We start from the raw sequence: 13,300 nt of genomic DNA, 5'->3' as shown, positions 1-13,300 counted from the left end.
TCAGTTTAGAAGGCCGTTAGTGGGCAATCGTTGGGAGGATTGGCTACATCTAGTTAGGAGACTGATGAATGTCCAACTTTCACAACAACCTGATAAATTACGTTGGAATCTCACTAGGTCGGGTGAATTTACAGTTAAATCAATGTATGTCGATGTCATCAATTCGAGCTCGATTCCTAGCTCCAAGCATGTGTGGGATGTCAAAGTTCCGTTGAAGATCAAAGTGTTTATGTGGTTTCTACACAAACAAGTTATCTTAACAAAGGATAATTTGACAAAGCGTAATTGGACAGAGCCTACTAGGTGTAGTTTCTGTGATCATGGTGAAACTATTAAACATCTGTTTTTTGATTGCCCACTAGCTAGAATTCTATGGACGACTATCCATATTGCTTTCAATATTCCTCCACCGAATCCGGTTAACATGTTATTTGGAACATGGCTAAACAGGGTAGAGCCCGGGTTAGCAAGACATATTCGCGTGGGGGTGTGCGCCTTAGTGTGGGCGCTTTGGAATTGCAGAAATGATCTGGTCTTTAACAGAACAACAAACATTCATTTTTTGCAGGTTATCTTCAGAGCTACGGCGCTAATCCGTTCCTGGTCGCTACTCACTCCGACGGAGGCCAGGGAGCGTTTGGTTACTGGATCTACCTGATGGGAGACGGTAGCTCGGGATATCTTCAACCGGTTTGGATGGCGGTCATGTAATAGGATAGGCAATTAGTTTACCTGTCTATTTTTTGAGCCAACCGGTTGTGGTTTATCCTTTTTGGCTAGCTTGTGTATCTAGCCTTTTGGTTCTGTGTGAGCCGTTATCACCTTTTTTTCTGTAATTGTGGAGACTTTGAGACTTTGTTGAAACTATTCATTAATAAAATGGCCGTATGCATCATGATGATGCAGAGGCCGGGGATCACCCCTTTTCGAGAAAAAAAAACCAGGCCGGAGGTGGCGGCAGCAGCAAAAGCAAATAAATAAATACTAGTAGGAGATTGACAGTTGGACTTGTGGTAGCAGCGAAAATTATCAACGATACAGTGTCTGCCAGTCTCCTCTTGCCTACTTCCTGGCAATGGTGGCCACTCCCACCGGGTACACTTCCTTGCTCCTGCTGCTTCTCTTCGCAATTCTTGTCACCGATGATCAGCCAGTCCCCTTGGACAATGCTGAGGCCGCCACCGACCACTCTGCGCTGGTGTCCATCAAGTCGCTGATAACCAGCGACCCGGCATCGGCACTGGCCTCATGGGGCGGCAACCGGTCGCTCCCTCTGTGCCGGTGGCGGGCGTAACGTGCGGCGCTCGTGGGCGCCGTCGTGGCCGTGTCGTAGCGCTGGACCTCAGCAACCTAGGTCTTTCAGGTGCTATTGCCCCTTCAGTAGCCAACCTTACCTACCTGAGAAAGCTCCAACTTCCCATGAACCGTCTCTCCGGTGCCATACCATCGGAGATCGGCCGTCTCCTCGATCTCAGGCATGTCAACCTGAGCCACAACTTCTTTGAAGGTGGCATCCCGGCATCACTATCACAGTGCCAGCAGCTTGAGAGCATCAGCCTTGGATACAACAACCTCACCGGAGGAATACCTCCAGACATGGGTCATTTGCTCAGCTTGCGCGGAGTCTGGATGCAGTACAACAAGCTGACAGGAGTGATCCCTTCAGAGATTGGCAACCTCCCCCTAAATCTAGTAAGTCTTGACCTGAACTACAATCACTTGACAGGTTCACTCCCTTCTTCTCTTGGTAACCTTCAGAGAATCAAGAATTTGCAAGCGAGGGGGAATCAACTCACAGGGCTGATTCCATTATTCTTGGGAAACCTCTCGGCATTAACTACCCTTAATCTTGGAACCAACAGATTTGAAGGGGAGATTGTGCCATTGCAAGCACTGTCATCTCTGTCTGTCCTCATTTTGCAAGAAAATAACCTTCATGGTGGCCCCCCTTCCTGGCTAGGAAACCTCTCCTCACTCGTATACCTAAGCTTGGGAGTTAATAGCTTAAGTGGGGCTATTCCCGAATCATTAGGGAACCTTCATATGTTATCTGCTCGTCTTGTTCTTGCCGAGAACAGTTTTACAGGTAGCATTCCTTCTTCCCTCGGGAACCTTCATGCTCTTTCCGAGTTATATCTAGACACGAATCAGCTCACTGGACAAGTTCCTTCTTCTCTTTTCAATATGTCCTCTCTCAGCGTATTTAATCTACAGTTCAACCAGCTAACTGGATCATTGCCAAGTGGGAAAAATTTCAACTTTCCAGTACTTAACACATTTAATGTAGGGGATAATAGGCTCCATGGTGTTATTCCACCTTGGCTGTGCAACTGTTCTATGCTTAGCACAATTGCAGTAGAAGTGAATATAATTTCAGGAACAGTCCCGGCTTGTCTTGGACATAACCTAAAAAGTTTGGCAGTCCTAACCCTTGGACAAAATCACCTACATGCAAATGAAGATGATGGTTGGGACTTCATGTCCAGTCTAACTAATAGCAGCCGTCTCAAGTTTTTTGATTTCGGCAGCAACAAATTTCGAGGTGTGCTACCAAATTCAGTTGCCAATCTTTCTACAGAACTGCACGCTCTCAGTATGTCCAACAACATGATAAGTGGCAATATTCCTGAAGGCATCGGGAACCTTGTTAATTTATCATATCTTCTGATGAGCATCAATTCTTTCGAGGGTAAAATTCCTTCCTCTCTTGGTAGACTCCAGAAGCTGAGCTACTTATACCTCGATTTGAACAATCTCTCAGGGCAAATTCCGCCAACCCTTGGCAATCTCACATTATTGAATAAACTCGCTCTTGGATCAAATTCACTTGATGGACCTATTCCATCCAGCCTTAGGAGCTGTCCTTTAGAACTATTGGATCTCGAGCACAATAAGCTCAGTGGTCCGATTCCAAAGGAAATCTTCCTCATATCTACCTTATCTGACTTCATGTACTTCCAAAGCAACTTGTTTAATGGGTCGCTACCACTGGAGATTGGTAGCTTAAAACATATTACAGACATCGATTTGTCTGATAATCAATTTTCTGGTGAGATTCCTGCCTCTATTGGTGAGTGTGAAAGCCTGCAATTTTTAAGGATGCAAATGAACTTTCTTCAAGGTGGAATCCCGGCATCAATGGGGCAGCTGAAAGGCCTGGAAATACTTGATGTTTCACATAACAACTTGTCGGGAGAAATTCCTGAGTTTCTTGGGAGAATAAAAGGCCTTGGTAGTTTGAACCTGTCATTCAACTACTTCGAAGGTGAGGTCCCAAAAGAGGGAATATTTCTTGATGCGAATGCAACCGCAGTTGAGGGAAATCAAGGACTGTGTGGGGGTATCCCTGCAATGAAGTTGCATCCCTGCTCCGTCCTGACCACCAAGAAACGGTCCTTCAAGCTTATCATGATAATCTCCATAAGCAGTGCAGTGCTGTTGATTATCTTCATTTTAGCACTGTTTGCTTTCTGGTACAGCAGGGGCAAGTCACAGCAAGCTAACGCAGACCTGTCGCCCATCAATGACTTGCATATCAGAGTATCTTATGCTGAATTAGCCAGTGCAACTAATGGTTTTGCTTCCGAGAACCTCATCGGAGTAGGAAGCTTCGGCTCGGTGTACAAGGGAAGAATGGTGATCCATGAGCAGCAGATCATTGTTGCTGTGAAAGTGTTCAATCTCCAACAACGTGGTGCATCTCAAAGTTTTCTTGCAGAATGTGAGACCCTGAGATGTGTTCGACATCGGAACCTTCTGAAGATCTTGACAGTCTGCTCAAGTATGGATTTTCAGAGCCAGGATTTCAAGGCTCTTGTGTATGAATTTCTTCCGAATGGAAATTTAGATCAATGGATACACAAGCCTCTTGAGGAAAATGAAGATAGTGTGCTAAATCTCATCACAAGGCTCAACATCGCCATTGATGTGGCTTTTGCACTGGATTATCTTCACCAACACAGGCCATTGCCAGTTATTCACTGTGATCTCAAGCCAAGCAATATTCTCCTTGACAATGACATGCTTGCTCATGTTGGTGACTTTGGCCTTGCAAGAGCCCTGCATCAAGACCAGAGTGATTTGTTAGGAGAATCAAGTGGCTGGGCTGCCATGAGAGGAACAATTGGCTATGCTGCTCCAGGTATGCCTCCAGGCTACTAGCCAATCATTTATCTGTCGTAATTTTTCCCCGAAATATCAAAAGAACGCCATCATATAAATATGTATTCATAGCACACTTCAACTGAGATAATACAAATGCTCAAACGTTTTCTTACACATAACTTCCGTGTTTTTAATTCTTCTGTTTTGATGATTACAGAGTATGGTCTGGGCAACGAGGTTTCAATCCTGGGTGACGTGTATAGCTATGGTGTATTGTTGCTGGAGATGTTTACTGGGAAAAGACCAACCGACGGTGAGCTTGGAGAAGCTCTAGGTCTTCACAGATATGTTCAGAATGCACTTGCAGAAAGAGTGGCCTATATTGTGGATCACAAGTTGTTATTAAAGGACGAGGATGGAGAAGCAAACACCTCAAATCCTGATAGAAGAGGAGATATAACAATTGCTTGCATCAATTCAATTTTGAATATTGGAGTTTCATGTTCAATGGAAATTCCTACGGATCGCATGCAAATTGGAGATGCTTTGAAAGAGTTGCTAACACTAAGAGACAAGTTTCACACGCGCCTTTCCAGTATGCAAGCGGCAAGTCATTGAAGCATTAAAAGCTCTCATGGATATGAATCTATTATCTTGAAGGTACTATAGCGGTGTGCAACAACGCTGGTACAATAATATTTCAACTTTACATATCACCTTATTTATTCGTATGGTATTCTTACCATCTTCCCTCCTCTCTTCCCAGATAGCGGCACATGCAAGGTGGAGACAGGGAATGACTGTGCAGTACATTGAGGGTGGTTGATCGAGGGGGAGCCCACCACAGGGCCCATGCAGCCTCGAGGGGACCCGACGACAGGAAGGAGCCTGGAGGCCTGGATAGAGCTCGACGGCCATCTTGGACTACAAGCCAAGGTAGTGGCAGCTAGAGGTCGATTGGATTCCTGTGTAAACCCTAGCCTTTGTCGTCTATATAAGGTGGGGGCTAGGGGTAGCTATCCCATCTACTATTGTAGAAATATATTCTCGGTAGTCATACATCATCTCTCTTGTAATCTCTCGCACGTGGTAATGCACCATGAATGCAGATTAGAAGCAGGACGTAGGGTATTACCTCTGCTAGAGGGCCCGAACCTAGGTAACCACTTTGTGTGAATTCCGTTATGATACTTCCGGCCGCGTTCGCCACCCATCTATGGTATTGACGGTTCTACGTACCGTTTGTTGGCGCTTCGGGCGAGGGCTATGTTGGTCGGAGAAAGACCTAAGGTTGGATCATTGTACATGCCCGACGACTTGATGTCTGGCCAGACTTTCCTTCGACTCTTTCAAGCTTGAAGTCGACAACCAAGGGTGCTCGCTACCCTCCTCCGTCGACACCATCTGCTTCGGAAGCCTCGAGTTCAACTTCAACCAATACGCCGAAACCATGTGCTTCAACACCCCTCCATCATCATTGGTGTGGAAGCAAGGTCGGCCTCGGCCGATCCTGGGGCGGTTGGACCTTCATCAACCGACCAGCCCGCCCCGATTCGAAGGCTTAAACATGATCTTTTGGACCGCCGACACGGGTCGCGCCCATAAGCTCTCGACGAGCGGTTCACGAACCCTCCACAACTGGCTGTGGTGATGTATTCTCCACGTCAAGTCTTGCAGCCTTTTGTATGTACTCCCTTCGTTCCACAATATATAGCACATATATAATTTTTTAAAAGTCCAACTTTATAAACTTTGACCAAGTTTCTGTGAGAAAAATATATACATCTAGAATACCAAATACATATGCTTAGATACATCACAAGACATGTTTTCATATTATATACATTTGGTATTGTAGATATAAATAGTTTTCTCTACAAACTTGGTCAAAGTTTTTGTAAAGTTTGACTTTGTAGAAAATCTATATGCACTACATTATAGAAGGATGGAGTATGTTGTAATGTTGAGGCGAGGACAATATTGACTGACTGGGTGAAAGGTGATGGGTAGAATACCAGACGAAGCTGTCCCTGCCATCGTAAGCAGGAATCACCTAACTTGAAGAATCTGCAATTTTTCCGACATTTCCGCTCATTAATAGAAAACAGTAAAATACAACGCATGTTTTTCTTCAACAGTTTTCTTCAGGTTTTCTAAAATACGATACACATTGTTTATTTTGGTACAGATGTGGAACATTTTTCAAATACACTATATACTATTTTTCCACATACTTGTCTTGAACATTATTTCAAACACATACTACTAAATATTTTTAAATACACATTGAACATTTCTTGGTGGCATGAAAGATTTTTTTAAAAACTACATGAACATTTTTTTTACATTGTATCACATTTTCTTAAATGCCACAATTTTTTTCCTAAACGCGTGAATATTTCGTTTTTGCTAAGAGGACCCCACACTCTACATTGAAATTATGATTTTTCTTTCAAATGTCACGTACATTTTTTATAGCACACGGACATTTTTTTCACATTGTATGTAAACATTTTGTTAAATTGTCATGTACATTTTTTTTGAAACACTCGTTTTTTTAAATATCATGTACGTATTCTCAAATGAGACGAAATAAATTTTTTAAAATTATGCAGACATTCATTTTCACATTGTATAAACATTCTTTGATAAGATTGTACCAGCTTAATTTTACAGCCTTGCTAGGACCATGCAAAGTTGACCGGCCTGATGGATATAGAAGTGTCGTCAGGTAGCCCAAAGCCCAAACTGAGGAGCACGGCCGAGCCATCAGCTGGAGCTTCCATCCATGGCCCTGCTCCGCGCCGCTGCCGCCGCCCTCCGCCGCCGCGCCCGCGTCGCCGCTCTCCCGGCCATCTCCCCGTTCCCCCACACCAGCACCTCCTCTCCCTCCCCCTCCCCCGCTCCCGCCCCCAACCCCGCCGCCCGGCGCCACCTCATCACCCTAACCCGCCGCGGCCCATGCCTTCACCCGCCGTCCGCCTCCGCGGCGGCCTCCTCGTTCTACATCGACCGGATCCTGCTGCCCAGCAGCTTCTCGCTCGCGCTCTCGACCTCCTCCCGGGACAAGGACTCGGACAAGGACAAGGAGGAGAGCCTCCCGCCGCCGCCGTCGCCGGCGTCGTGGGTGGAGAGGTGGCTCCCGGAGGCGGCGCGGCCGTACGCGATGCTCGCCCGGCTCGACAAGCCCATCGGCACCTGGCTCCTCGCCTGGCCCTGCATGTGGTACGCTTGCTAGTTCCTTCTACTGACATTACTAACCATCTCTCACCACCATAGCGTAGATCAGCAGGATCAGCTCACCAAGAGATTAGTAGAGAGCAGCCCCAGCTCACATTTTCAGATTTGCTGTGCGCACAAACAGATTTTCAGTTAATAGATTTAGTCAAAATTGAAAATTTTGAGTCCATGCTCGATCTTGGGCTTTAGGAAGAAAACAGAGCATGCTCGTCAGCACCAGTGCAACTTTTATTACCCTGTTATATGCCTTACCAAGTACTCCTACCAGCTTGCTCAAAGAGCTCCTTTGACCCTTGCTTCGCAGGTCGATCACGATAGCGGCGATGCCGGGGGAGCTCCCGGACTTGAAAATGCTGGCGCTCTTCGGGTGCGGAGCTGTCCTCCTCAGGGGGGCTGGTTGCACTGTGAATGATCTTCTCGACCGCGACATTGATAACAAGGTGATTCTGCTCTTTTTTTTTCCTGGTTGCAGACAACGCTTCAGATCTTGCCTGTTGCTGAAAATGCCCTTCAGATTCTTGCAACCGTGAACATGAAAAGGGATAGGCTGCAATTTTCACCAACAGCTAAAACTAACAGCACAGTGAAACCATGGAGAGGAAAATATGCTAACTGAGGTTACAGACAAGTTTGGTGTATGTTGTACTATTAGATCTGTGTGTTCTACTACTGCTAAATTACTTCACTCAAGTGGATCATGCAGTGAATTGATGGTGGATACGTTTCTCGTGTAGGTTGAGCGCACCAAAAGCAGGCCTTTCGCATCAGGCGCTCTAACCCCATCTCAAGGAGTGGCCTTCCTCGGAGGCCAGCTACTGCTGGGATTGGGCATTCTTCTCCAACTTAACAACTTCAGGTGAATTCTGTGTTCTTTTGCTTGTGTGAGTGGAATGTGCAGTTTGCCTGTTTTGGATGCTCCAAAGTTCTTCCAAACAAATTGTATAGTAGTAATTGACATTTTGTGGAATGCACATAAAGTATCTTTTAAAATCTAATACGCGCCTGTTGATTTGTTTTTAGTTATAGTTGTCACAAACACCAAAAGATTGAGAGCTTGTTAGATGCATTTCCTTCCAACATTATTGTAATATTCACCTCTAAATTTGTCTACTTGTCCATGTAGCCGTGTTCTTGGAGCATCTTCTCTTCTTCTGGTGTTTTCTTATCCCCTGATGAAGAGGTTCACATTTTGGGTATGTAGTACACAAATGCTAGGTCGTACTACCATGATATTGCTTGATATTACAGAGAGTGATTACTTAAATACTTCTGGTGCATTTTTTGACAGCCTCAGGCATATCTCGGCTTGACCTTCAACTGGGGAGCTTTGCTAGGATGGGCTGCTATCAGAGGGAGCTTAGACCCTGCAGTCATCCTTCCACTGTATACTGCTGGTATATGTTGGACATTGGTGTATGATACCATATATGCACATCAGGTATTTTACTAGTGGCATTCTTTCATATCTAAACTGAGCAAAAGCAACTCATCGGGATTGTGGTGGTTTCTTATGATCGTATCCGTTACATGTCAGGACAAAGAAGATGACCTCAAAGTAGGTGTCAAGTCCACAGCATTAAGGTTTGGGGATTCGACCAAGCAATGGATCAGTGCCTTTGGCGCTGCATCCATTGGCAGCTTAGTGCTCAGTGGCTACAACGCCGAACTTGGTTGGTGCTCATTATCAGAATGTCATGTTCTATGAAGAGTATTTATTGTTTTTAACATAATGTTGACGGCATGCTTTGATCATGTTCGACAGCGTGGCCCTACTACCCTCTTCTGACAGCTGCAGCCGCACATTTGGCATGGCAGATTTCAACCGTTGACTTATCTGACCGTGCAGATTGCAACAGGAAGTATGTTCCTTTACATTGAATCCTCACTCTTCATTTTGAGATTTAAAAGAAATTGTGTATTCATTGTTTACTTACAACCTTGAAGTGCTTAAATAATTAAACCTGTCTTGTTTAATTCCTAATCTGCAGGTTTGTATCAAATAAGTGGTTTGGAGCTTTGGTGTCCAGTGGAATTTTGCTCGGGCGACTTGCATCATGCTAGATACGTCAGGCACGATGTGCCTGTTGTTCTTTTCTATAGGATTTTGATAGCTCTGACAGCACCAGTACATTTTTGTGACTAGTACCGGAAGGATAGACCTATTTGTTTAACCTTGTCATCTGCTAAATGCAGTATGCTGCAGAATAAACATCTGTAAGTTCTTTCTGTCCATTAATAACTTGTGCTTTTCTGAGTTTCTTCTCTAGTCATAAATATTAAAGCCGTATCCTGATTGATAAGTTGTGCTGTTGTCTAGCAGGTTTATTTCCTGGGGATTTCTTTGCGGCATTCCCCCATTCTGTCCCCGATGATAAATCAAGGAAACAGAGGGTATAGCATTGTTGTATAACACATTGTTGTGCATTTTACTATGTGATTATTCTGATGTACGCTCGACAAAATGCGATCCAAAAACACGACTCAGCCTAACGCTGTATATCTGGGAAGGCGGTGGATCTTCCCATTCAGTTTTCACACCTCCAGTTAGCTCAGTCTCAGAGCAGCTGGGCAAAACAAATATACTGAAAGATCTGTGGTGCATTGTGTTATCACCATGGGGTTCCTGTCAGGATTCTCTTGTGCACCTGCCATTTGTTTGGGGTCTAACATGTTACTCCCTCCGTTCGGAATTACTTGTCTCGGAAATGGATGTATCTAGAACTAAAATACGTCTAGATACATCCATTTTTGCGACAAGTAATTCCGAACGGAGGGAGCATCCTACTTTAGATGTGTTGTATTTCAGTCTGCATTTAGTGCGGTAATGTTGATATGCTGCAGTCGTTCTGCATTGTTGCACTGTCCGTTTACATGCCGACAACAATTTGGAAACGTTGTGAGTGCCATGAGCCAGTGCCTGTCTAAACGCTGAGATGGGCTTTGATCTAACCCTTTTTATCAGATGGTACTATTACTAGTAGGGCTTGTTAAAACATTTATATTTATGGTCAGCTGAAAGGCAAAATTTGTTAAGCAAAACCGCCTTTTGGTAGTAACGCAATCCCTAACTAAAAGGTGATGGAAGTTGCTACCTGCTGTGCTGTCCTGCTATCCAATCTAGTGTTGGTTATAATTACTGCCGGCTATAATTACTGTTAGCTTTATGGCGATGTAAAAGAAATAAAAAACGCATGGGTCTATACATGGATCACCACATGTAGGCTAGTAGTACAGCCTCTGTCTGTAAATATTGTGAGACGGTTCGCCAGTTCAATTTAAACCGGCAAAACGTCTTATATTTAGAAACAGTTTAGCCTAAAAAGGCGTCTTATATTTTGAGACGGAGGTAGTAGAGCATGTTAGATGTGCTGCTGCTACAATTAGAGGAGGTCTTGATACCTTGGTTGTTGATGGTAGCTGTAAATCCAGCAACAGAAAAGTTCAGTTGAGAGGTGTATTGATGAGCCTCTCCACCGTGTCGCCACATTGGGGTGCCGCTCATGGTGGCCGGTGCACTGCGCTCTGTTCCCCATTCTGTTGGTGAACAGAGTGCAGTCGGTTCAGTGTCTGTCACCCACCCACCGGAGCAGCACGCTAACTGCACTCTGCGCCCGTGCCGGACCGACGCCATCACTATCTCGGTGTCCTGTGTGCAGTGCACGCGGCCACACATTGTCACTGGAGGGCAGGTTGAAAAGGCAGGCGTGACCCACTGTTAACCGACACTATCTACTCCTACTACTACTCTGCATCCTCTCCCCCTCCTCCATCCCCCATCTCCCATCTCCATCTCCCTGGCAATGGCGTCCGCCTCCATCGCTCCCCCTCTCCTCCTCTTCGTCGCCGTCCTCGCGGTCACCCTGGCGGCGGCGACGGTGGCCGCCGACGCGCATCAACGGGCTCCGGGTGCTGACGGTGATGATCGTCAGCTGATGGTAATTGATCAAACTTTTCTCGCGGAGTCAACTCCCAGTTTCTTCATAATCAATCAGTAGCTACCGGTCACAAGTTAGTTCAGACTAATCTTCCTATAGCTAGTGTTTATTATTCTCAATCTAAGCTTAGCCGCTCTCTGTATTGTATTCGGGTCATCAGTTACTCTTCTTCTGCAGAAAAAAAGGGGATGAATCCAGTTGCTGATCATATATAAATAGACGTGAGGCAGGGAAGGATACGCGCGCGGCCGTCCGAAGGTGGCGGCCGGACTTGCTTCTATTAATGCACGCTCTCTCTACCTCTCCACGCACGCATACACCTCCTCCATCCATCCATGGCGGTCTCCAGGCCTCTCTTCCTCGCCGCCGCCGCCGTCGTCCTCCTCGTTGCCGCCCTGCTCGTGGCCGTGGACGCTGACGGTTCCTCCTCGGTAAACAGATAGATGAACGCATACATTATATTTGCTCTCAACGAATGTTACGAATCCGGAGATGCGTTAGCTAGCCTGATTTAAGCTAACTAATCACTTCCCGCGCATGCATAGCCAAGAATGAGAGTTTCTTGCTTTAATTAGGTCTCCACGATCCGTTGATTGTCTCGGAGGCGAGATGCCATCGATTCATATGCCTACCCCTGATTAAATTTGTTTCTTTGTCTTCTGAATCTGAATCTGCAACCTTGAATTTGCTTCCACGCAGTTTCAGATCATGAAGAAATATATATGGTCCTCGGTTTCATATGTTGTGTAGCCATTAATTGCATGCTCGATGATCGTACATGTATGCGGTGCAGGCGGCGGGCGGCGGCGTCGGGAGGACGCTGCTGGGCATAGACTGCCCCAAGGCGTGCGAGGCGCGGTGCGGGAGGAACTGGAAGAACGAGATGTGCAACAAGTTGTGCAACATCTGCTGCGGCAAGTGCAGCTGCGTCCCCTCCGGCACCGGCCAGGACACGCGCAACGAGTGCCCCTGCTACGCCAACATGAAGAACACCAAGAACGGCAAACCAAAGTGCCCCTAAACCTAAACCTAAACCTAAAAATTATGATCCCATCCATCAATAATCTCCGCCGCTCCACGCTGGTGCTCATCTTAATTAGCCTGCCATTTTCCTTCCCTTTTGTTGTGGATCATATAGAATCGTGTATGCTAATGTGCTAATAATGTTAGTATAAGCTGTTTGTTTAGGTCCTAATGAAGGGAGGAGGGGATCAAAGAGAGGTAGATCTAAGCTCCATATCTTCCGTTCCTCTCTTGTGTACTCATCGTCCATTATGTATCTGTATTGCAAAATATGTAGTGTTGGAAGCAGTGTGGTCGGATTGAGGTTCAGTATGTGCTCTGCTCGATTGAATGACTGGGGCAGCGTCTTGTGGATCCTTTTTGTCTGGCCGGGCAGCACTATTTTCTACCGTCTTCCTATTTAAACGTCTGTAAAAAAAATCCTCCTGTTTAAACATGCAGTAAGTCATTAGAAATTTTAATTAGGAAATAATATTTGAAGATGAAATAGGGGATGTAGCTCAAACGGTAGAGCACTTAGAATGCATTTAAGAGGCAGGGGGATTGATACCTCCCATCTCCAGTTTCTAGTTTTTAGATTTAGATTTAGATTTATTTTGTCGAGCGATTTGATTTTTTCCTCTACCTAAATACTCCCTATGTCCCAAAATAAACGACTCAACTTTACACTAAGTGACTCTTAAACACATATTATAAATGCATATGACTCCAATTCAAAATTATGGTCTTGATTTCAGTTTCTTTGTCCAACCAATCCTTCCAATTCTATAGCATAGCACAAGAGAGCAAACACATTGCAATTTTAACGTGGTTATTGTCGTGGTCCTAAGACTGACAATAGAAAGGGGGTAGGTATGGAGAGGCAAGATCTCAGCTATGGTGAAGGTGTACACACGAGGTTTACGAGTTCATGCCCTTCGCGATGGAATTAACAGCCCTACGTCTCGGTGCCCGGAGGCGGTCGATTGGATTATGTGTGTGATATTACAGGGGGTGCG

General features: G+C 45.4%; 2 protein-coding genes and 1 pseudogene across 2 annotated transcripts; all 3 read left to right on the top strand.

The window, feature by feature from the left end:
• Nucleotides 1-1,075: 1,075 nt before the first annotated feature.
• LOC119321641 lies at nt 1,076-4,722 on the top strand (annotated as a pseudogene).
• Nucleotides 4,723-6,866: 2,144 nt separating this feature from the next.
• LOC119323682 (4-hydroxybenzoate polyprenyltransferase, mitochondrial-like) lies at nt 6,867-9,995 on the top strand. The gene is made up of 9 exons (XM_037597378.1): nt 6,867-7,329; nt 7,649-7,784; nt 8,079-8,200; nt 8,468-8,537; nt 8,633-8,782; nt 8,879-9,014; nt 9,107-9,203; nt 9,333-9,558; nt 9,665-9,995. The coding sequence occupies exons 1-8, from the start codon at nt 6,893-6,895 to the stop codon at nt 9,403-9,405; spliced, it is 1,221 nt and encodes a 406-aa protein (XP_037453275.1). The 5' UTR covers nt 6,867-6,892; the 3' UTR covers nt 9,406-9,558; nt 9,665-9,995.
• A 1,052-nt stretch (nt 9,996-11,047) lies between these two features.
• LOC119323923 (gibberellin-regulated protein 2-like) lies at nt 11,048-12,614 on the top strand. Its single transcript, XM_037597634.1, has 2 exons — nt 11,048-11,279; nt 12,073-12,614. The coding sequence occupies exons 1-2, from the start codon at nt 11,145-11,147 to the stop codon at nt 12,298-12,300; spliced, it is 363 nt and encodes a 120-aa protein (XP_037453531.1). The 5' UTR covers nt 11,048-11,144; the 3' UTR covers nt 12,301-12,614.
• The last annotated feature ends 686 nt before the right edge of the window (nt 12,615-13,300 follow it).

The sequence above is a fragment of the Triticum dicoccoides genome, chromosome 6B (assembly GCF_002162155.2).
Source record: "Triticum dicoccoides isolate Atlit2015 ecotype Zavitan chromosome 6B, WEW_v2.0, whole genome shotgun sequence".
In the NCBI taxonomy this organism is placed as follows: domain Eukaryota; kingdom Viridiplantae; phylum Streptophyta; class Magnoliopsida; order Poales; family Poaceae; genus Triticum; species Triticum dicoccoides.
Note: the sequence above shows the minus strand (reverse complement) of the source record. Positions and strands in the feature narration are given on the sequence as shown.